The sequence below is a fragment of the Cherax quadricarinatus genome, chromosome 43, assembly GCF_038502225.1.
Source record: "Cherax quadricarinatus isolate ZL_2023a chromosome 43, ASM3850222v1, whole genome shotgun sequence".
NCBI lineage: Eukaryota > Metazoa > Arthropoda > Malacostraca > Decapoda > Parastacidae > Cherax > Cherax quadricarinatus.
The window spans coordinates 3,526,244-3,552,130 of NC_091334.1; the positions used below are offsets into that span (position 1 = coordinate 3,526,244).

Sequence of the window (25,887 nt, forward strand, 5' to 3'; positions counted from 1 at the left end):
AAGACCACACCAGGCCTGGCAGTCAAGACCTCACCAGGCCTGGCAGTCAAGACCACACCAGGCCTGGCAGTGGCAGTCAAGACCACACCAGGCCTGGCAGTCAAGACCTCACCAGGCCTGGCAGTCAAGACCACACCAGGCCTGGCAGTCAAGACCTCACCAGGCCTGGCAGTCAAGACCACACCAGGCCTGGCAGTCAAGACCACACCAGGCCTGGCAGTCAAGACCACACCAGGCCTGGCAGTCAAGACACCAGGCCTGGCAGTCAAGACCACACCAGGCCTGGCAGTCAAGACCACCAGGCCTGGCAGTCAAGACCACACCAGGCCTGGCAGTCAAGACCACACCAGGCCTGGCAGTCAAGACCACACCAGGCCTGGCAGTCAAGACCACACCAGGCCTGGCAGTCAAGACCACACCAGGCCTGGCAGTCAAGACCACACCAGGCCTGGCAGTCAAGACCAGTCAAGACCACACCAGGCCTGGCAGTCAAGACCACACCAGGCCTGGCAGTCAAGACCACCCCAGGCCTGGCAGTCAAGACCACACCAGGCCTGGCAGTCAAGACCACACCAGGCCTGGCAGTCAAGACCACACCAGGCCTGGCAGTCAAGACCACACCAGGCCTGGCAGTCAAGACCACACCAGGCCTGGCAGTCAAGACCACACCAGGCCTGGCAGTCAAGACCACACCAGGCCTGGCAGTCAAGACCACACCAGGCCTGGCAGTCAAGACCACACCAGGCCTGGCAGTCAAGACCACACCAGGCCTGGCAGTCAAGACCACACCAGGCCTGGCAGTCAAGACAGTCACACCAGGCCTGGCAGTCAAGACCACACCAGGCCTGGCAGTCAAGACCACACCAGGCCTGGCAGTCAAGACCACACCAGGCCTGGCAGTCAAGACCACACCAGGCCTGGCAGTCAAGACCTCACCAGGCCTGGCAGTCAAGACCACACCAGGCCTGGCAGTCAAGACCACACCAGGCCTGGCAGTCAAGACCACACCAGGCCTGGCAGTCAAGACCACACCAGGCCTGGCAGTCAAGACCACACCAGGCCTGGCAGTCAAGACCACACCAGGCCTGGCAGTCAAGACCACACCAGGCCTGGCAGTCAAGACCACACCAGGCCTGGCAGTCAAGACCACACAAGGCCTGGCAGGCAAGAGGCCTGGTACTCACGACCACACCAGGCCTGGCAGTCAAGACCACACCAGGCCTGGCAGTCAAGACCACACCAGGCCTGGCAGTCAAGACCACACCTGGCCTGGCAGTCAAGACCACACCAGGCCTGGCAGTCAAGACCACACCAGGCCTGGCAGTCAAGACCACACCAGGCCTGGCAGTCAAGACCACACCAGGCCTGGCAGTCAAGACCACACCAGGCCTGGCAGTCAAGACCACACCAGGCCTGGCAGTCAAGACCACACCAGGCCTGGCAGTCAAGCAGTCCACACCAGGCCTGGCAGTCAAGACCACACCAGGCCTGGCAGTCAAGACCACACCAGCCCTGGCAGTCAAGAGGCCTGGCAGTCAAGACCACACCAGGCCTGGCAGTCAAGACCACACCAGGCCTGGCAGTCAAGACCACACCAGGCCTGGCAGTCAAGACCACACCAGGCCTGGCAGTCAAGACCACACCAGGCCTGGCAGTCAAGACCACACCAGGCCTGGCAGTCAAGACCACACCAGGCCTGGCAGTCAAGACCACACCAGGCCTGGCAGTCAAGACCACACCAGGCCTGGCAGTCAAGACCACACCAGGCCTGGCAGTCAAGACCACACCAGGCCTGGCAGTCAAGACCACACCAGGCCTGGCAGTCAAGACCACACCAGGCCTGGCAGTCAAGACCACACCAGGCCTGGCAGTCAAGACCACACCAGGCCTGGCAGTCAAGACCACACCAGGCCTGGCAGTCAAGACCACACCAGGCCTGGCAGTCAAGACCATACCAGGCCTGGCAGTCAAGACCACACCAGGCCTGGCAGTCAAGACCACAGCAGGCCTGGCAGTCAAGACCACACCGGGCCTGGCAGTCAAGACCACACCAGGCCTGGCAGTCAAGACCACACCAGGCCTGGCAGTCAAGACCACACCAGGCCTGGCAGTCAAGACCACACCAGGCCTGGCAGTCAAGACCACACCAGGCCTGGCAGTCAAGACCACACCAGGCCTGGCAGTCAAGACCACACCAGGCCTGGCAGTCAAGACCACACCAGGCCTGGCAGTCAAGACCACACCAGGCCTGGCAGTCAAGACCACACCAGGCCTGGCAGTCAAGACCACACCAGGCCTGGCAGTCAAGACCACACCAGGCCTGGCAGTCAAGACCACACCAGGCCTGGCAGTCAAGACCACACCAGGCCTGGCAGTCAAGACCACACCAGGCCTGGCAGTCAAGACCACACCAGGCCTGGCAGTCAAGACCACACCAGGCCTGGCAGTCAAGACCACACCAGGCCTGGCAGTCAAGACCACACCAGGCCTGGCAGTCAAGACCACACCAGGCCTGGCAGTCAAGACCACACCAGGCCTGGCAGTCAAGACCACACCAGGCCTGGCAGTCAAGACCACACCAGGCCTGGCAGTCAAGACCACACCAGGCCTGGCAGTCAAGACCACACCAGGCCTGGCAGTCAAGACCACACCAGGCCTGGCAGTCAAGACCACACCAGGCCTGGCAGTCAAGACCACACCAGGCCTGGCAGTCAAGACCACACCAGGCCTGGCAGTCAAGACCACACCAGGCCTGGCAGTCAAGACCACACCAGGCCTGGCAGTCAAGACCACACCAGGCCTGGCAGTCAAGACCACACCAGGCCTGGCAGTCAAGACCACACCAGGCCTGGCAGTCAAGACCACACCAGGCCTGGCAGTCAAGACCACACCAGGCCTGGCAGTCAAGACCACACCAGGCCTGGCAGTCAAGACCACACCAGGCCTGGCAGTCAAGACCACACCAGGCCTGGCAGTCAAGACCACACCAGGCCTGGCAGTCAAGACCACACCAGGCCTGGCAGTCAAGACCACACCAGGCCTGGCAGTCAAGACCACACCAGGCCTGGCAGTCAAGACCACACCAGGCCTGGCAGTCAAGACCACACCAGGCCTGGCAGTCAAGACCACACCAGGCCTGGCAGTCAAGACCACACCAGGCCTGGCAGTCAAGACCACACCAGGCCTGGCAGTCAAGACCACACCAGGCCTGGCAGTCAAGACCACACCAGGCCTGGCAGTCAAGACCACACCAGGCCTGGCAGTCAAGACCACACCAGGCCTGGCAGTCAAGACCACACCAGGTCTGACAGTCAAGACCACACCAGGCCTGGCAGTTAAGACCACACCAGGTCTGACAGTCAAGACCACACCAGGTTTGACAGTCAAGACCACACCAGGCCTGGCAGTCAAGACCACACCAGGTCTGACAGTCAAGACCACACCAGGCCTGGCAGTCAAGACCACACCAGGCCTGGCAGTCAAGACCACACCAGGCCTGGCAGTCAAGACCACACCAGGCCTGGCAGTCAAGACCACACCAGGCCTGGCAGTCAAGACCACACCAGGCCTGGCAGTCAAGACCACACCAGGCCTGGCAGTCAAGACCACACCAGGCCTGGCAGTCAAGACCACACCAGGCCTGGCAGTCAAGACCACACCAGGCCTGGCAGTCAAGACCACACCAGGCCTGGCAGTCAAGACCACACCAGGCCTGGCAGTCAAGACCACACCAGGCCTGGCAGTCAAGACCACACCAGGCCTGGCAGTCAAGACCACACCAGGCCTGGCAGTCAAGACCACACCAGGCCTGGCAGTCAAGACCACACCAGGCCTGGCAGTCAAGACCACACCAGGCCTGGCAGTCAAGACCACACCAGGCCTGGCAGTCAAGACCACACCAGGCCTGGCAGTCAAGACCACACCAGGCCTGGCAGTCAAGACCACACCAGGCCTGACAGACACGACGACACCAGGCCAGGCAGTCAAGACCACACCAGGCCTGGCAGTCAAGACCACACCAGGCCTGGCAGTCAAGACCACACCAGGCCTGGCAGTCAAGACCACACCAGGCCTGGCAGTCAAGACCACACCAGGCCTGGCAGTCAAGACCACACCAGGCCTGGCAGTCAAGACCACACCAGGCCTGGCAGTCAAGACCACACCAGGCCTGGCAGTCAAGACCACACCAGGCCTGGCAGTCAAGACCACACCAGGCCTGGCAGTCAAGACCACACCAGGCCTGGCAGTCAAGACCACACCAGGCCTGGCAGTCAAGACCACACCAGGCCTGGCAGTCAAGACCTCACCAGGCCTGGCAGTCAAGACCACACCAGGCCTGGCAGTCAAGACCACACCAGGCCTGGCAGTCAAGACCACACCAGGCCTGGCAGTCAAGACCACACCAGGCCTGGCAGTCAAGACCACACCAGGCCTGGCAGTCAAGACCTCACCAGGCCTGGCAGTCAAGACCTCACCAGGCCTGGCAGTCAAGACCACACCAGGCCTGGCAGTCAAGACCTCACCAGGCCTGGCAGTCAAGACCTCACCAGGCCTGGCAGTCAAGACCACACCAGGCCTGGCAGTCAAGACCTCACCAGGCCTGGCAGTCAAGACCTCACCAGGCCTGGCAGTCAAGACCTCACCAGGCCTGGCAGTCAAGACCACACCAGGCCTGGCAGTCAAGACCTCACCAGGCCTGGCAGTCAAGACCTCACCAGGCCTGGCAGTCAAGACCTCACCAGGCCTGGCAGTCAAGACCACACCAGGCCTGGCAGTCAAGACCACACCAGGCCTGGCAGTCAAGACCTCACCAGGCCTGGCAGTCAAGACCTCACCAGGCCTGGCAGTCAAGACCTCACCAGGCCTGGCAGTCAAGACCACACCAGGCCTGGCAGTCAAGACCTCACCAGGCCTGGCAGTCAAGACCACACCAGGCCTGGCAGTCAAGACCTCACCAGGCCTGGCAGTCAAGACCTCACCAGGCCTGGCAGTCAAGACCTCACCAGGCCTGGCAGTCAAGACCTCACCAGGCCTGGCAGTCAAGACCTCACCAGGCCTGGCAGTCAAGACCTCACCAGGCCTGGCAGTCAAGACCACACCAGGCCTGGCCGTCAAGACCAGTCACCAGGCCTGGCAGTCAAGACCACACCAGGCCTGGCAGTCAAGACCTCACCAGGCCTGGCAGTCAAGACCACACCAGGCCTGGCAGTCAAGACCTCACCAGGCCTGGCAGTCAAGACCACACCAGGCCTGGCAGTCAAGACCTCACCAGGCCTGGCAGTCAAGACCACACCAGGCCTGGCAGTCAAGACCTCACCAGGCCTGGCAGTCAAGACCACACCAGGCCTGGCAGTCAAGACCTCACCAGGCCTGGCAGTCAAGACCACACCAGGCCTGGCAGTCAAGACCACACCAGGCCTGGCAGTCAAGACCACACCAGGCCTGGCAGTCAAGACCACACCAGGCCTGGCAGTCAAGACCACACCAGGCCTGGCAGTCAAGACCTCACCAGGCCTGGCAGTCAAGACCACACCAGGCCTGGCAGTCAAGACCTCACCAGGCCTGGCAGTCAAGACCACACCACAGTCAAGACACCAGGCCTGGCAGTCAAGACCACACCAGGCCTGGCAGTCAAGACCACACCAGGCCTGGCAGTCAAGACCACACCAGGCCAGGCAGTAAAGACCACACCAGGCCTGGCAGTCAAGACCACACCAGGCCTGGCAGTCAAGACCACACCAGGCCTGGCAGTCAAGACCACACCAGGCCTGGCAGTCAAGACCACACCAGGCCTGGCAGTCAAGACCACACCAGGCCTGGCAGTCAAGACCACACCAGGCGTGGCAGTCAGGACCCCACCGGGCCTGGCAGTCAAGACCACACCAGGCCTGGCAGTCAAGACCACACCAGGCCTGGCAGTCAAGACCACACCAGGCCTGGCAGTCAAGACCACACCAGGCCTGGCAGTCAAGACCACACCAGGCCTGGCAGTCAAGACCACACCAGGCCTGGCAGTCAAGACCACACCAGGCCTGGCAGTCAAGACCACACCAGGCCTGGCAGTCAAGACCACACCAGGCCTGGCAGTCAAGACCACACCAGGCCTGGCAGTCAAGACCACACCAGGCCTGGCAGTCAAGACCACACCAGGCCTGGCAGTCAAGACCACACCAGGCCTGGCAGTCAAGACCACACCAGGCCTGGCAGTCAAGACCACACCAGGCCTGGCAGTCAAGACCACACCAGGCCTGGCAGTCAAGACCACACCAGGCCTGGCAGTCAAGACCACACCAGGCCTGGCAGTCAAGACCACACCACGCCTGGCAGTCAAGACCACACCAGGCCTGGCAGTCAAGACCACACCACGCCTGGCAGTCAAGACCACACCAGGCCTGGCAGTCAAGACCACACCAGGCCTGGCAGTCAAGACCACACCACGCCTGGCAGTCAAGACCACACCAGGCCTGGCAGTCAAGACCACACCAGGCCTGGCAGTCAAGACCACACCAGGCCTGGCAGTCAAGACCACACCAGGCCTGGCAGTCAAGACCACACCAGGCCTGGCAGTCAAGACCACACCAGGCCTGGCAGTCAAGACCACACCAGGCCTGGCAGTCAAGACCACACCAGGCCTGGCAGTCAAGACCACACCAGGCCTGGCAGTCAAGACCACACCAGGCCTGGCAGTCAAGACCACACCAGGCCTGGCAGTCAAGACCACACCAGGCCTGGCAGTCAAGACCACACCAGGCCTGGCAGTCAAGACCACACCAGGCCTGGCAGTCAAGACCACACCAGGCCTGGCAGTCAAGACCACACCAGGCCTGGCAGTCAAGACCACACCAGGCCTGGCAGTCAAGACCACACCAGGCCTGGCAGTCAAGACCACACCAGGCCTGGCAGTCAAGACCACACCAGGCCTGGCAGTCAAGACCACACCAGGCCTGGCAGTCAAGACCACACCAGGCCTGGCAGTCAAGACCACACCAGGCCTGGCAGTCAAGACCACACCAGGCCTGGCAGTCAAGACCACACCAGGCCTGGCAGTCAAGACCACACCAGGCCTGGCAGTCAAGACCACACCAGGCCTGGCAGTCAAGACCACACCAGGCCTGGCAGTCAAGACCACACCAGGCCTGGCAGTCAAGACCACACCAGGCCTGGCAGTCAAGACCACACCAGGCCTGGCAGTCAAGACCACACCAGGCCTGGCAGTCAAGACCACACCAGGCCTGGCAGTCAAGACCACACCAGGCCTGGCAGTCAAGACCACACCAGGCCTGGCAGTCAAGACCACACCAGGCCTGGCAGTCAAGACCACACCAGGCCTGGCAGTCAAGACCACACCAGGCCTGGCAGTCAAGACCACACCAGGCCTGGCAGTCAAGACCACACCAGGCCTGGCAGTCAAGACCACACCAGGCCTGGCAGTCAAGACCACACCAGGCCTGGCAGTCAAGACCACACCAGGCCTGGCAGTCAAGACCACACCAGGCCTGGCAGTCAAGACCACACCAGGCCTGGCAGTCAAGACCACACCAGGCCTGGCAGTCAAGACCACACCAGGCCTGGCAGTCAAGACCACACCAGGCCTGGCAGTCAAGACCACACCAGGCCTGGCAGTCAAGACCACACCAGGCCTGGCAGTCAAGACCACACCAGGCCTGGCAGTCAAGACCACACCAGGCCTGGCAGTCAAGACCACACCAGGCCTGGCAGTCAAGACCACACCAGGCCTGGCAGTCAAGACCACACCAGGCCTGGCAGTCAAGACCACACCAGGCCTGGCAGTCAAGACCACACCAGGCCTGGCAGTCAAGACCACACCAGGCCTGGCAGTCAAGACCACACCAGGCCTGGCAGTCAAGACCACACCAGGCCTGGCAGTCAAGACCACACCAGGCCTGGCAGTCAAGACCACACCAGGCCTGGCAGTCAAGACCACACCAGGCCTGGCAGTCAAGACCACACCAGGCCTGGCAGTCAAGACCACACCAGGCCTGGCAGTCAAGACCACACCAGGCCTGGCAGTCAAGACCACACCAGGCCTGGCAGTCAAGACCACACCAGGCCTGGCAGTCAAGACCACACCAGGCCTGGCAGTCAAGACCACACCAGGCCTGGCAGTCAAGACCACACCAGGCCTGGCAGTCAAGACCACACCAGGCCTGGCAGTCAAGACCACACCAGGCCTGGCAGTCAAGACCACACCAGGCCTGGCAGTCAAGACCACACCAGGCCTGGCAGTCAAGACCACACCAGGCCTGGCAGTCAAGACCACACCAGGTCTGACAGTCAAGACCACACCAGGCCTGGCAGTCAAGACCACACCAGGTCTGACAGTCAAGACCACACCAGGCCTGGCAGTCAAGACCACACCAGGCCTGGCAGTCAAGACCACACCAGGCCTGGCAGTCAAGACCACACCAGGCCTGGCAGTCAAGACCTCACCAGGCCTGGCAGTCAAGACCTCACCAGGCCTGGCAGTCACAACAATTTATTAATCAAAATACAATTCGAATCACTTCAACTGTTTAAATAAAAATCTTCATTATACCAGATTAATCAGAGAATCAACAGTGACTTGTGGTGACTGACCTTCATCAACAGTGACTTGTGGTGACTGACCTTCATCAACAGTGACTTGTGGTGACTGACCTTCATCAACAGTGACTTGTGATGACTGACCTTCATCAACAGTGACTTGTGGTGACTGACCTTCATCAACAGTGACTTGTGGTGACTGACCTTTATCAACAGTGACTTGTGGTGACTGACCTTCATCAACAGTGACTTGTGATGACTGACCTTCATCAACAGTGACTTGTGGTGACTGACCTTCATCAACAGTGACTTGTGGTGACTGACCTTCATCAACAGTGACTTGTGATGACTGACCTTCATCAACAGTGACTTGTGGTGACTGACCTTCATCAACAGTGACTTGTGATGACTGACCTTCATCAACAGTGACTTGTGATGAGTGACCTTCATCAACAGTGACTTGTGATGACTGACCTTCATCAACAGTGACTTGTGATGACTGACCTTCATCAACAGTGACTTGTGATGACTGACCTTCATCAACAGTGACTTGTGATGACTGACCTTCATCAACAGTGACTTGTGATGACTGACCTTCATCAACAGTGACTTGTGATGACTGACCTTCATCAACAGTGACTTGTGGTGACTGACCTTCATCAACAGTGACTTGTGATGAGTGACCTTCATCAACAGTGACTTGTGATGACTGACCTTCATCAACAGTGACTTGTGATGACTGACCTTCATCAACAGTGACTTGTGATGACTGACCTTCATCAACAGTGACTTGTGGTGACTGACCTTCATCAACAGTGACTTGTGGTGACTGACCTTCATCAACAGTGACTTGTGATGACTGACCTTCATCAACAGTGACTTGTGATGACTGACCTTCATCAACAGTGACTTGTGATGACTGACGTTCATCAACAGTAGCTTGTGATGACTGACCTTCATCAACAGTGACTTGTGATGACTGACCTTCATCAACAGTGACTTGTGTTGACTGACCTTCAACACTGACTTGTGTTGACTGACCTTCATCAACACTGACTTGTGATGACTGACCTTCATCAACAGTGACTTGTGTTGACTGACCTTCAACACTGACTTGTGTTGACTGACCTTCATCAACAGTGACTTGTGATGACTGACCTTCATCAACAGTGACTTGTGATGACTGACCTTCATCAACAGTGACTTGTGATGACTGACCTTCATCAACACTGACTTGTGATGACTGACCTTCATCAACAGTGACTTGTGTTGACTGACCTTCAACACTGACTTGTGTTGACTGACCTTCATCAACAATGACTTGTGATGACTGACCTTCATCAACAGTGACTTGTGATGACTGACCTTCATCAACACTGACTTGTGATGACTGACCTACATCAACAGTGACTTGTGTTGACTGACCTTCATCAACACTGACTTGTGATGACTGACCTTTATGAACAGTGACTTGTGTTGACTGACCTTCAACACTGACTTGTGCTGACTGACCTTCATCAACAGTGACTTGTGATGACTGACCTTCATCAACAGTGACTTGTGATGACTGACCTTCATCAACACTGACTTGTGATGACTGACCTTCATCAACACTGACTTGTGTTGACTGACCTTCAACACTGACTTGTGTTGACTGACCTTCAACACTGACTTGTGTTGACTGACCTTCATCAACAGTGACTTGTGATGACTGACCTTCATCAACAGTGACTTGTGATGACTGACCTTCATCAACAGTGACTTGTGTTGACTGACCTTCAACACTGACTTGTGTTCACTGACCTTCATCAACAGTGACTTGTGATGACTGACCTTCAACGCTGACTTGTGTTGACTGACCTTCATCAACAGTGACTTGTGATGACTGACCTTCATCAACAGTGACTTGTGTTGACTGACCTTCATCAACAGTGACTTGTGTTGACTGACCTTCATCAACAGTGACTTGTGTTGACTGACCTGCATCAACAGTGACTTGTGGTGACTGACCTTCATCAACAGTGACTTGTGGTGACTGACCTTCATCAACAGTGACTTGTGATGACTGACCTACATCAACAGTGACTTGTGATGACTGACCTACATCAACAGTGACTTGTGATGACTAACCTACATCAACAGTTACTTGTGATGACTGACTTACATCAACAGTGACTTGTGATGACTGACCTTCATCAACAGTGACTTGTGATGACTGACCTTCTCTCCGGGGATGGTGAGGAGGAGGCTGGAGGTGCCATATCTACGAGAGTCGTAGTGAGGAGTGATCATCTCTGGCGACGCCTGTAACAACACGATGTCTTATGATTTATTGTGGTCTTGTTGTGGCAATAATAAACTACTTTGAGTCATGACTGTGAAGGTGAATTATTTTCCAGGACGATGGATGGACGTCAGGTCTTACTGCTACTTCTATGTTGATGGACTTCTCCATTGTTTCTGCTTCCTCCTCTGTTTTCGACCGAAGAAGTCTACTGTGCTGGCGATATGTTTCGATAATGATGATACACAACTGTTGCACCTAGTGCATGTGGTAATAATGTTTACTTGTCTGTGTTTCTCATTTTTCTGATTCACGTATGCTCTTTCTCTCTCTCTCTCTCTCTCTCTCTCTCTCTCTCTCTCTCTCTCTCTCTCTCTCTCTCTCTCTCTCTCTCTCTCTCTCCCGTATATTCACTCGTAGCTGAGGTCTAGCCTAATGCTATCTATTCTAATGCACATATTTTAAAACCTATAACTGTATCTTAAGATATAACTACCTTAATTAAGCCTATATTAAGACGCTGGCTACCCCACACTCCGTGATAAGAGTCTATCCTGGTTGCCCACCCTCAGGGTTAAATCCTCCCCCCACCTGCCCACCCTCAGGGTTAAATACCTCCCACCTGCTCACTACACATGGTAACCTCACAACCCACTCCAAATCCATCACACATTTTGCCCGTTACTAAGGTAAACTGTAATAAATCGAAGGAAGACTTCCTGTTTAGCTAAGTGCTCCCCTCTCTCCCGCCCCGAGGGTTCATGTCATATATATATACACCGCATATCTTCGCGAAATAAATATGGCTGCTAGATTAGCTGATAAAAACTATTCCTTCCGCCCCATCCCATGCTGTCTTGGCAACTTCAGCGATTTGCTGCGAGTTAGACCGACGTTGATATTAGTCAGGCTTCAGAATGTTGGCTGTACATCCTGCTTAACCTCCTGCGACAAGCAGGAGGTTAAGAGGAGCCCCGAGGTTATCACCTGGTTAGAGATACCAATGAATCCCAGGCTCGTAGTAGGTTAGGAAAATAATAGACCAGATATCGTAGCCGGTTAAGAAAATAACAGACCAGATATCGTAGCCGGTTAGGAAAATAACAGACCAGATATCGTAGCCGGTTAAGAAAATAACAGACCAGATATCGTAGCCGGTTAAGAAAATAACAGACCAGATATCGTAGCCGGTTAGGAAAATAACAGACCAGATATCGTAGCCGGTTAAGAAAATAACAGACCAGATATCGTAGCCGGTTAGGAAAATAACAGACCAGACATCGTAGCCGCTTAGGAAAATAACAGACCAGATATCGTAGCCGGTTAAGAAAATAACAGACCAGATATCGTAGCCGGTTAGGAAAATAACAGACCAGACATCGTAGCCGCTTAGGAAAATAACAGACCAGATATCGTAGCCGCTTAGGAAATTAACGAACCCAGGATCACTTTACCTAGCATATCTCTTTTTATTGTAAATGCTTTTCGTATAGTTAAGTTACCTGTTTTAACTTATAAGGTTTAAATAAGTTATTACAAGGACCCTAATGGAAATGAGCCTGCAAGGCTCCAGGCGGACATTAACCAAATCTTTAAATGGGCCGCAGAAAACAATATGAAGTTCAATGATGAGAAATTTCAATTACTCCGATATGGAAAACGTGAGGAAATTAAAACTAGCACGATAAGAGACAACACAATAAGTGTCATGGGCCCAAGATTGTTCATCTGCCTCCCAGCATACATAGGGGGATTACCAATAGACCCCTGGCAGTCTTCAAGAAGGCACTGGACAGGCACTTAAAGTCAGTACCTGACCAGCCGGGCTGTGGTTCGTACGTCGGTTTACATGCAGCCAACAGTAACAGCCTGGTTGAACAGGTCCTGATCCACCACGAGGCCTGGTCATAGATCGAGCAGCGGGGGCGTTGACCCCCGAAGACCTCTCCAGGTATACTCCAGATATATGAAAGTTTGCCACTTTGAAGTCATCCTGGATTCTTTACACATATGCTATGATAAACACTGATCTCTGGCTGAAGGAGACTCGAACCTACGAACCTTAGGACAAGGTACGCAGTGCTTTACCAATATACCCACACTGGACCAATACATTGGCGTGTAGCATGAGCTACACGTTTGATCCAAGGCAGCCAGCTTTCAGGGAGAAGGCTTACAGCTTTTCATCTCATCCCCTGCATGCATCAGCCTTACTAGAGATTTGAACAATGCAAGGAATTCGCGAGAGCAGGCGAAATATACACAAACACTGATCTCTGGCTGAAGGAGACTCGAATTCCTTGCATTGTTCAAATCTCTAGTAAGGCTGATGCATGCAGGGGATGAGATGAAAAGCTGTAAGCCTTCTCCCTGAAAGCTGGCTGCCTTGGATCAAACGTGTAGCTCATGCTACACGCCAAGGTATTGGTCCAGTGTGGGTAGATTGGTAAAGCACTGCGTACCTTGTCCTAAGGTTCGTAGGTTCGAGTCTCCTTCAGCCAGAGATCAGTGTTTGTGTATATTTCGCATGCTCTCGCGAATTCCTTGCATATGCTATGATGTATGATAATCTATGTAACTGTATTTGAGTATACCTGAATACAGTTGCTTATGTTATACCCTAGCAAGTAAGTTGTCCTGATTTGAATGTTCCTGGAATGATTAATATCGTCTGTTATAAAAATTAGACACCTGTGCAACATCTGGGTGTCTATTGTAGACATTTCGACCACCAGTGGCTTTCTCAATGAAAATTCAGGGCCATAATTGGATTATGTTCTTGAATTTGTATTGATAAAGGTACTGGATGGCGAAACATCTACAATAAAGACAGCTAGATGTTGCACAGGTGTCTAATTTTCATGTCGTCGGTATTGTATACCATTCATGTACAATTTACAAGAGTCAAGGAACGCGGGAAGAACTACAAGCCATAAATGAAATCGAAAGAAACCCAAAGTATTTCTTTTCTTATGCCAAATCAAAGCCGAGAACAACATCCAGTATTGGGCCCCTACTTAAACAAGATGGGTCCTACACAGATGACAGCAAGGAAATGAGTGAGCTACTCAAATCCCAATGTGACTCAGTTTTTAACAAGCCGCTAACCAGACTGAGAGTCGAAGACCTAAATGAATTTTTTATGAGAGAGCCACAGAATTTGGTAGACACACACATAGCTGATATTATTCTGACCCCAAAAGACTTCGAAAAGGCGATAAATGACATGCCCATGCACCCTGCCCCAGGGCCAGACTCATGGAACTCAATGTTCATCATGAACGAGCTTTTACCATCCTATGGAGAGGGAGCATAGACACTGGGGTCATCCCACAGTTACTAAAAACAACAGACATAGCCCCACTCCACAAAGGGGGCAGTAAAGCAATAGCAAAGAACTACAGACTGATAGAGCTAACATCCTATATCATAAAATCTTTGAAAGGGTCCTAAGCAAGATCACCACCCATCTAGATACCCATCAGTTACATAACCCAGGGCAGCATGGGTTTAGAGCAGGTCGCTCCTGTCTGTCCCAACTACCGGACCACTACGACAAGGTCCTGAATGCTCTAGAAGACAAACAGGATGAAGATGTAACATACACAGACTTTGCAAAAGCCTTGACAAGTGTGACCATAGTGTAATAGCACACAAAATGCGTGATAAAGGAATAACAGGAAAAGTCGGTAGATGGATCTATAATTTCCTAACAAACAGAACACAAAGAGTAGTAGTCAACAGAGTAAAGTCCGAGGCAGCTACGGTGAAAAGCTCTGTTCCACAAGGCACAGTACTCGCTCCCATCTTGTTTCTCATCCTCATATCTGACATAGACAAGGATGTAAGCCACAGCGCAGTGTCTTCCTCTGCAGATGACACCCGAATCTGCATGACAGTGTCTTCCATTGCAGACACTGCAAGGCTCCAGGCGGACATCAACCAAATCTTTAAATGGGCTGCAGAAAACAATATGAAATTCAATGATGAGATATTCCAATTACTCCAATGGAAAATGTGAGGAAATTAAAATTTCATTGGAGTATAAAACAAATTCCAACCACACAACAGAGCGAAAAACCAAAGTCAAAGACCTGGGAGTGATCATGTCAGAGGATCTCACCTTCAAGGACCATAACATTGTATCAATCAAATCTGCTAGAAAAATGACAGGATGGATAATGAGAACCTTCGAAACTAGGGATGCCAAGCCCATGATGACACTCTTCAGGTCACTTGTTCTATCTAGGCTGGAATATTGCTGCACAGTAACAGCACCTTTCAAGGCAGGTGAAATTGCTGACCTAGAAAATGTACAGAGAACCTTGACGGCGCGCATAACGGAGATAAAACACCTCAGTTACTGGGAACGCTTGAAGTTCCTGAACCTGTAGTCCCTGGAACGCAGGCGGGAGAGATACATGATTATAAATACTTGAAAAATCCTAGAAAGATTAGTACCAAATTTGCACACGAAAATCACTCCCTATGAAAGGAAAAGACTCAGTAGACGATGCAACATCCCCCCAATGAAAAGCAGAGATGCCACTTGCACGATAAGAGACAACACAATAAGTGTCAGGGGCCCAAGACTGTTCAACTGCCTCCCAGCATACATAAGGGGGATTACCAATAGACCTCTGGCTGTCTTTAAGAAGGCACTAGACAGGCACCTAAAGTCAGTATCTGACAAACCGGGCTGTGGTTCGTACGTCAGTTTGCGTGCAGCCAGCAGTAACAGCCTGGTTGATCAGGCTCTGATCCACCACGAGGCCTGGTCTCAGACCGGGCCGCGGGGGCGTTGACCCCCGAAACCCTCTCCAGGTATACGCCAGATATATGAAAATAAGTCAATTTGTTTGACTTCTTGGGGTTATCCTGGATTATCTACACGTATGTCATAATATATGATAATCTATGTAACTGTAGTTGTGTATACCTGAATAAACTTACTTAAGAAATACCCCAGTAAGTAAGTTGCCTTGATTTGAAAGTTCCTGGAACGATTAATAACTTTTGTTATGATAATTAGACACCTGTGCAACATCTGGGTGTCTTTATTCAATTCTTGAATTTATATTGATAAAACCACTGGTGGGCGAAACGTCTAAAATAAAGACACTCAGATGCTGCACAGGTGTCTAATTATTACGTCGTCGGTACTGTATATCACTGATGTACAAGTTGTGTTATATACCGGTAGGTGAAAGATGACGACCGCGTCAGGAGACTCTCGTGTTGAGCTACAATAATAGTCAGACATGAGAGACTTTATATATGCGAGGAATAGTTATTAAGGAGAGAAGTTATGTGGGAATATCTGAAGAATATCACTTTTATGATGTGTTTAACTTATTTGTTATTAATGAAGTTGTTGTAGTTATGGAAGTTGTAGTGACCTTACTGTGTCTGTATACCTCATGGTGTGTATACCTTGCAGTACTACCTGTATACCTCACGGTGTGTATACCTTGCAGTACTACCTGTATACCTCACTGTGTGTATACCTTGCAGTACTACCTGTATACCTCACGGTGTGTATACCTTGCAGTACTACCTGTATACCTCATGGTGTGTATACCTTGCAGTACTACCTGTATACCTCATGGTGTGTATACCTTGCAGTACTACCTGTATACCTCACGGTGTGTATACCTTGCAGTACTACCTGTATACCTCACGGTGTGTATACCTTGCAGTACTACCTGTATACCTCACTGTGTGTATACCTTGCAGTACTACCTGTATACCTCACGGTGTGTATACCTTGCAGTACTACCTGTATACCTCACGGTGTGTATACCTTGCAGTACTACCTGTATACCTCACGGTGTGTATACCTTGCAGTACTACCTGTATACCTCACGGTGTGTATACCTTGCAGTACTACCTGTATACCTCACGGTGTGTATACCTTGCAGTACTACCTGTATACCTCACTGTGTGTATACCTTGCAGTACTACCTGTATACCTCACGGTGTGTATACCTTGCAGTACTACCTGTATACCTCACGGTGTGTATACCTTGCAGTACTACCTGTATACCTCACGGTGTGTATACCTTGCAGTACTACCTGTATACCTCACGGTGTGTATACCTTGCAGTACTACCTGTATACCTCACGGTGTGTATACCTTGCAGTACTACCTGTATACCTCACTGTGTGTATACCTTGCAGTACTACCTGTATACCTCACGGTGTGTATACCTTGCAGTACTACCTGTATACCTCATGGTGTGTATACCTTGCAGTACTACCTGTATACCTCATGGTGTGTATACCTTGCAGTACTACCTGTATACCTCACGGTGTGTATACCTTGCAGTACTACCTGTATACCTCACGGTGTGTATACCTTGCAGTACTACCTGTATACCTCACTGTGTGTATACCTTGCAGTACTACCTGTATACCTCACGGTGTGTATACCTTGCAGTACTACCTGTATACATCACGGTGTGTATACCTTGCAGTACTACCTGTATACCTCACGGTGTGTATACCTTGCAGTACTACCTGTATACCTCACGGTGTGTATACCTTGCAGTACTACCTGTATACCTCACGGTGTGTATACCTTGCAGTACTACCTGTATACCTCACTGTGTGTATACCTTGCAGTACTACCTGTATACCTCACTGTGTGTATACCTTGCAGTACTACCTGTATACCTCACGGTGTGTATACCTTGCAGTACTACCTGTATACCTCACGGTGTGTATACCTTGCAGTACTACCTGTATACCTCACGGTGTATATACCTTGCAGTACTATCTGTATACCTCACGGTGTGTATACCTTGCAGTACTACCTGTATACCTCACGGTGTATATACCTTGCAGTACTATCTGTATACCTCACGGTGTGTATACCTTGCAGTACTACCTGTATACCTCACGGTGTGTATACCTTGCAGTACTACCTGTATACCTCACGGTGTGTATACCTTGCAGTACTACCTGTACACCTCACGGCGTGTATACCTTGCAGTACTACCTATATACCTCACGGTGTATATACCTTGCAGTACAACCTGTATACCTCAAGGTGTATATACCTTGCAGTACAACCTGTATACCTCACGGTGTGTATACTTTGCAGTACTACCTATATACCTCGTGGTGTATATACCTTGCAGTACTACCTGTATACCTCACGGTGTATATACCTTGCAGAACTACCTGTATACCTCACGGTGTGTATACCTTGCAGTACTACCTGTATACCTCACGGTGTACATACCTTGCAGTACTACCTGTATACCTCACGGTGTGTATACCTTGCAGTACTACCTGTATACCTCACGGTGTGTATACCTTGCAGTACTACCTGTATACCTCACGGTGTGTATACCTTGCAGTACTACCTATATACCTCACGGTGTGTATACCTTGCAGTACTACCTGTACACCTCACGGCGTGTATACCTTGCAGTACTACCTATATACCTCACGGTGTGTATACCTTGCAGTACTACCTGTATACCTCACGGTGTGTATACCTTGCAGTACTACCTGTATACCTCACGGTGTATATACCTTGCAGTACTACCTATATACCTCACGGTGTGTATACCTTGCAGTACTACCTGTATACCTCACGGTGTGTATACCTTGCAGTACTACCTGTATACCTCACGGTGTGTATACCTTGCAGTACTACCTATATACCTCACGGTGTGTATACCTTGCAGTACTACCTGTACACCTCACGGCGTGAATACCTTGCAGTACTACCTATATACCTCACGGTGTGTATACCTTGCAGAACTACCTGTATACCTCAAGGTGTGTATACCTTGCAGTACAACATGTATACCTCACGGTGTGCATACCTTGCAGTACTACCTGTATACCTCACGGTGTATATACCTTGCAGTGCAACCTGTATACCTCATGGTGTGTATACCTTGCAGTACAACCTGTATACCTCACGGTGTATATACCTTGCAGTGCAACCTGTATACCTCACGGTGTATATACCTTGCAGTACTACCTGTATACCTCACGGTGTGTATACCTTGCAGTACTACCTGTATACCTCAAGATGTATATACCTTGCAGTGCATATATATATACATATATATATATATACATATATATATATATATATATATATATACATATATATATATACATATATATATATATATATATATATATATAATATATATATATAAGTAGTGAAAATTTCCACTGGGGCATCCCTTCCGGAAAAAGGCTTTCCACTGGAGCATCCCTTCCGGTTTGGGCCTTCCACTGGAGCATCCCTTCCGGTTTAGGCCTTCTACAGGGCGGTGTATCCGGTCTAGGACCAGCAGCTGGAGGGTCACCTTTTCACACCTAGGTGTTACTTCCGGTTTTGACCATGACCTCGCCCTCGAGACTACCTCACCCTTGACCCCCCAACCAATACCCCCCCCCCCCACGACCCCAGCCTCGCGACCCCGCCGTCGCGCCGCGCGCCCGCGCGCCCGCCCGCGCGCCCCCCCCGCCCGCGCGCCCCGCGCGCCCCGCCCGCCCGCGCGCCCGCCCGCGCCTTCTGCTGCGCCTTCTGCGGCGTCGTCCGGATCGCCCCCGCGCCTCGAATTTTTTTTTCTTATGATCTCTTTGGATCAAGGTTTTTTGGATTCTCCCCTACGGGGTTTCGAATTTTTTTTGAATTTCATTTTCTTGTGCTCTCCATCTCCTCGGATCAAGTTTTTAAGGTTCCCCCCTATGGGGTTTTCGAAATTCTCCAATTCCTCGGATCAAGTTTTTTTGGGTACCCCTCCTTTCACCCCCCATCCCCAAATTTTCTCGATAATACAAGTTTTGGATACTCCCCCCCCCCTATGGGGTTCTCAATATCAAAGTCTCCACTTCCTCGGATCCCCCTCTCACATTCACCCCCATCCCAAAATTTCTCGAAATCAAAGTCTCCATCTCCTCGGATCCCCCTCCCACTTTCACCCCCCCCCAACCCCAAAAATTTCTCGATAATACAAGTTTTTTGGATTCCCCCCTATGGGGTTTTCGAAATTCTCCATCTTCTTGGATCAAGGTTTTTTTGGGTACCCCTCCTTTCCCCCCCCCATCCCCAAAAAATTTCTCAATATCAAAGTCTCCACTTCCTCGGATCACCCTCCCACTTTCACCCCCCAACCCCAAAAATTTCTCGATAATACAAGTTTTTGGATTCCCCCCTATGGGGTTTTCGAAATTCTCCATCTCCTTGGATCAAGTTTTTTGGATTCCCCCCTATGGGGTTTTCGAAATTCCTCGGATCAAAGTTTTTGGAATCCCCCCTCTGGGGGTAAGCATTCAAAATAGACTCCTCCTATGGGGGCATGCTTACTACAGGTCTAATGAAGGGTGTTTACTCGGCGGTCAGTGACGTCACGTGTTGACCCAGCACACAGGTTGAATCAGGTCGCCCCCTAATAAGGGAACATCAGTGACGTCACGCGCACACAGGCTGAATCTTGTCTACCCTTTTAGTTAATAAGGGGACACAGTACATCAGAAAGGCACATTTTTTCGTTAATACTCACAATTTCTTTACAACACAAGTCTAGACATTTTTTAACTATTTCATCTCAGGTCACTCCCCCCACGAAGTAACCTCCTCCCCACCCTCCCGAACCCTCACACTCCAACCAACACCTCACAATTTTCACTCATAACCCCCAATTTTTCTCGTTTTAACCCTTTTAGTTCATTAAAGTTAATAAGGGGACACATGCATCAGAAAGTCACCACATCGCTTACATCCACTTTCGTTAAATTCACTACTCACAATTTTACATATTACGAAGTTAAATACGCACTTTTACTTTGAACATCTTCAAAACACTCTCATAAATCATTTGAATACTCACAAAAAATACCTTTATACATTTCCAAACAACACTGAAATACTCCAAAAACATCATTCGAACACCCCCAAATCATCTCTGAATACTCCCAGAACACCTTCATAAGTACTCTTGCACATCATTTGAACACCTTCATAAGTACTCTCTTAATCATTTGTACACCTTCAAAAAACACCTTTGAATACTCACATAAACACCCTTGAACACCTTCAAAACACCTTTGAATAACCTCAAAACACCTTTGAACACCTTCAAAACACCCTTGAACACCTTCAAAACACCCTTGAACACTCTCAAAAACAACATTTGAACACACTCAAAACACCTTTGAACATTTCCAAAACACTATTTGAGTACTCCCAAATAAGATTTTACATCTCTAATTTATCTGCACTTTCATTAAATTACAACTCATCCCCTCAGTCTCCAGACTAGGCATTTTCTCGTTTTTACCCTTTTAGTTCATTAAAGTTATTAAGGGGACACAATACATCAGAAAAAAGTCACAAAAACTAACTCAAACACTTTACTTTGAACACCCCCAAAGTACTCTCATAATCATTTGAATACTCACATAAACACCCTTGAACACCTTCAAAACACCTTTGAATATCGTTTTAAACTAATTTCATCACAACCCACTTATATCATCTTTTTTCGGTAACTCTAATTCGACTACACTACCCTCATCAATTACCAACAAATTTTACTCGTTTTAACTAATGTCATCACTGTAACCAAGATTTTCACAAAAAAAAAACTCTATGACACCTAACACACACGCACACACACACCCCACAACACCCACAATTTTTCTCGTTTTAACCCTTTTAGTTCATTAAAGTTAATAAGGGGACACAGTACATCAGAAAGTCACAACAACAACATCCACAACCCACAATTTTTTCTCGTTTTAGCTAATTTCATCAGAAAAAGTCCCAACAACAACCCACTTATAACATCTTTTTTCGGTATCTCTAGTTCGACAACAACACCCACATCCCACAACACCCACGAACATTTCCAAAACACTATTTGAGTACTCCCAATTACACCACTGATTACTACTAAAACACCACTGAATTCAATCAAAACACCCTTCAACACCTTCAAACACCCTTGAACACCTTCAAAACACTCTTGAACACCTTCAAAATCACCTTTGAACATTTCCAATCAACACTGAATCACTTCCAAAAAACACAATTTGAGTACTCCCAATTACACCACTGAATACTACTAAAACACCGCTGAATTCAATCAAAACACCCTTCAACACCTTCAAAACACCTTTGAACACCTTCAAAACACCTTTGACACCTTCAAAAACACCTTTGAACATTTCCAATCAACACTGAAACACTTCCAAAAAAACACAATTTGAGTACTCCCAATTACACCACTGAATACTACTAAAACACCGCTGAATTCAATCAAAACACCCTTCAACACCTTCAAAACACCTTTGAACACCTTTGAACACCTTCAAAAAAACAACATTTGAACACACTCAAAACACCTTTGAACACCTTTGAACATTTCCAAACAACACTGAAACACTTCCAAAAACACCATTTGAGTACTCCCAAATACACCACTGAATACTAAAACACCACTGAATACACTCAAAACACCACCAAAATCACCATAAACTAAGATCAACACCCACATCCCACAACACCCACAACCCACAACACCCACAATTTTTTCTCGTTTTATCTAATTTCATCAGAAAGTCACAACACCCACACCCCCCATTTTTTTCTCGTTTTAACCCTTTTAGTTCATTAAAGTTAATAAGGGGCCACACTACATCAGAAAAAGTCCCAACAACAACCCACTTATAACATTTTTTTTTCGGTATCTCTAGTTCGACAACAACACCCACAACACCCACATCCCACAACACCCATGAACATTTCCAAAACACTATTTGAGTACTCCCAATTACACCACTGATTACTACTAAAACACCGCTGAATTCAATCAAAACACCCTTCAACACCTTCAAACACCCTTGAACACCTTCAAAACACTCTTGAACACTTTTCAAAAACACCTTTGAACATTTCCAATCAACACTGAAACACTTCCAAAAACACCATTTGAGTACTCCCAATTACACCACTGATTACTACTAAAACACCGCTGAATTCAATCAAAACACCCTTCAACACCTTCAAACACCCTTGAACACACTCAAAACACCCTTCAACACCTTCAAAACACCTTTGAACACCTTCAAAACACCTTTGAACACATTCAAAACACTCTCATAATCATTTGAACACACTCAAAACACCTTTGAATAACCTCAAAACACCTTCGAACACCTTCAAAACACCCTTGAACACCCTTGATCACCTTCAAAAAAACAACATTTGAACACACTCAAAACACCTTTGAACACCTTTGAACATTTCCAAACAACACTGAAACACTTCCAAAAACACCATTTGAGTACTCCCAAATACACCACTGAATACTAAAACACCACTGAATACACTCAAAACACCACCAAAATCACCATAAACTAAGATCAACACCCACATCCCACAACACCCACAACCCACAACACCCACAATTTTTTCTCGTTTTATCTAATTTCATCAGAAAGTCACAACACCCACACCCCCCATTTTTTTCTCGTTTTAACCCTTTTAGTTCATTAAAGTTAATAAGGGGCCACACTACATCAGAAAAAGTCACAAAAACAACCCACTTATAACGTCTTTTCGGTATCTCTAGTTCGACAACAACACCCACATCCCACATCACCCACATCCCACATCCCCCACACACACACACAGACACACACACACACATCCCTAACCTAGCCTAACCTAACCTAACTTACCTAACCTAACCTAACCTAACCTAACCTAACCTAACCTAACTTATCCTAACCTAGCCTAACCTAACCTAACCTTACCTAAATTATCCTAACCTAACCTAACCTAGCCTAACCTAACCTAACTTAACCTAACCTAACCTAACCGAACCTACCCTAACCTAACCTTACCTAACCTAACCTAGCCTAACCTAACCTAACCTAACTTAACCTAACCCAACCTAACCTAACCTAACCTAGCCTAACCTAACTTAACCTAACCTAACCTAACCTACCCTAACCTAACCTAACCTAACCTATCTTAACCTTACCTAACCTAACCTAGCCGAACCTATCCTAACCTAACCTAAAATATATTGGAACACTTCCAAAATACATTAGAGTACTCCAGAATTACTTTGAACGACTCCATTTTTGGATATTTCCAAATTAGTTTTGAAAACTTTATCGTAAAATCGAACATTATTTTCTTGTTGGTAAAACACACTCAATGGTAGAAATATTTACTCGATTTCCGAATAGAAGCACTGTCCTCGCTCTGAGAGACTCATTGTGGGTCACCCCAACACATGGTGTAATGCGCTTCACACCCAAGGTAGAACATAACACCTGCGTCAACTCAGGACAGACAGGCGCCATGTAATGCGGGTAACATCCAAGGTAGAAAATCATCTCTTTCCAGACCAACTGTCTATCCTAACCTAACCTAACCTAACCTAATTCCTAACCTAACCTAACCTCACCTAACCGAACCTAACCTAACTCCATCAATCACCTCTATCCTAACCTAACCTAACCTAACCTAACCCAACCTAACTCCATCAAACACCTCTATCCTAACCTAACCTAACCTATCCTAACCTAACCTAACTCCATCAAACACCTCGAATACTACCTAACTTAACCTAACCTAACCTTACCTAACCTACCGAACCTAACCTAACCTAACCTAACCTATCCTAACCTGTCCCAACCTAACCTAACCTAACCTATCCTAACCTAACCTAACCTAACCTAACCTAACTTATCCTAAGCTAACCTAACCTAACTTATCCTAACCTAACCTATCCTAACCTAACCTAAACACTGACTAACTTTGAACCAACTCTGAACACCACTGATCTTCTTCAAAAAATGCTCTGCACATCATTTGAACACCTTCAAAAAAAACACCATCAAACACCTCCGAATACTCCCAAAAAAAAAACACTACTGATTACTACCAAATCACCACTGAATACTACCAATCACCGTCAAAATCACCAGAAACTAAGTTTAACATCACCATCTAACATCCTTTTTATAGAAATCCCCTCAAATCACTATAACCAAGAACTCCCTCCCCATTTGGCGCATAAAAAAAAAGCATGAACACAAACCTAATACGCAAACACTTAGTACATGATCACCATCAACTGAAAACATATCTTATACACACACATAATATAAGACAATCACCAACTACAATCACCCATGTTCACTTACCTCAAAATCACTAATATCACAGAAAACAATCATTTTTATAAACATTTCACACACACACACACACACAAAAAAAAATCATATTTGACAATATCTAAGCGCACTCACCTCACTACCACCAACACACGATGTCTCACCTCACAGGACCGACGAGCTCACCTCCAGTGACGTCACACTCCCATTGTGTTACTTGGTGGTTGGTAACATCACACCTAACCCCCCTTGTTTCAACCTGTTGTACCCTACATTATCTAAGAACACTATATCCAAGACGATTACCAGATTTTATGATCCCCAACACCAAGATCACAGAAAACACACATTTTTATAATTATTCACACAAAAATCACGATCACCAATTCCATATCATGTTTACCGTCATCTATCAACACTAATCACCAAGATCACCAAAAAATCTAAGATCATGCATCTCAAAACTACTATGATCACTGAAAACACTTATTTTTTAAACATTCGCACAAAAATAAGACATACACAAAAATACCACAACACTTCCACCAACATCTATAACATAACATGAGCACTATAACATATCACTATCACAAAAAAAATAATACACAAACACCCACATATTATACATTTCAATTGGAAATTTAAGACATGAGACATACACACCAAATCTAAGACATTCACCTCCAACTAAGACATACACATCACCCCTAAAACTTCCTTCCTTATTCATTCCGTATATCTCCTAGAGCTGTTTTAACCCCGACGGATCCACCACGACGTAGGAGCCAGAGTGTAGTAGGTGGTGTTGGAGTGGTGATGGTTCCTCTGGCTCCTACGTCGTGATGGAACCGTCGGGGTTAAAACAGCTCTAGGAGATATACGGAATGAATAAG

General features: G+C 48.8%; 1 protein-coding gene across 1 annotated transcript in view; it reads right to left on the reverse strand.

The window, feature by feature from the left end:
* Positions 1–25,887, reverse strand: part of LOC128694353 (uncharacterized) — a 276,301-nt gene that overhangs the window by 34,353 nt on the left and 216,061 nt on the right. The window contains exon 5 of the mRNA XM_070093513.1: positions 10,765–10,848. Within this exon, the coding sequence (XP_069949614.1) occupies positions 10,765–10,848 (84 nt within the window). The remainder of the gene's footprint in view (positions 1–10,764; positions 10,849–25,887) is intronic.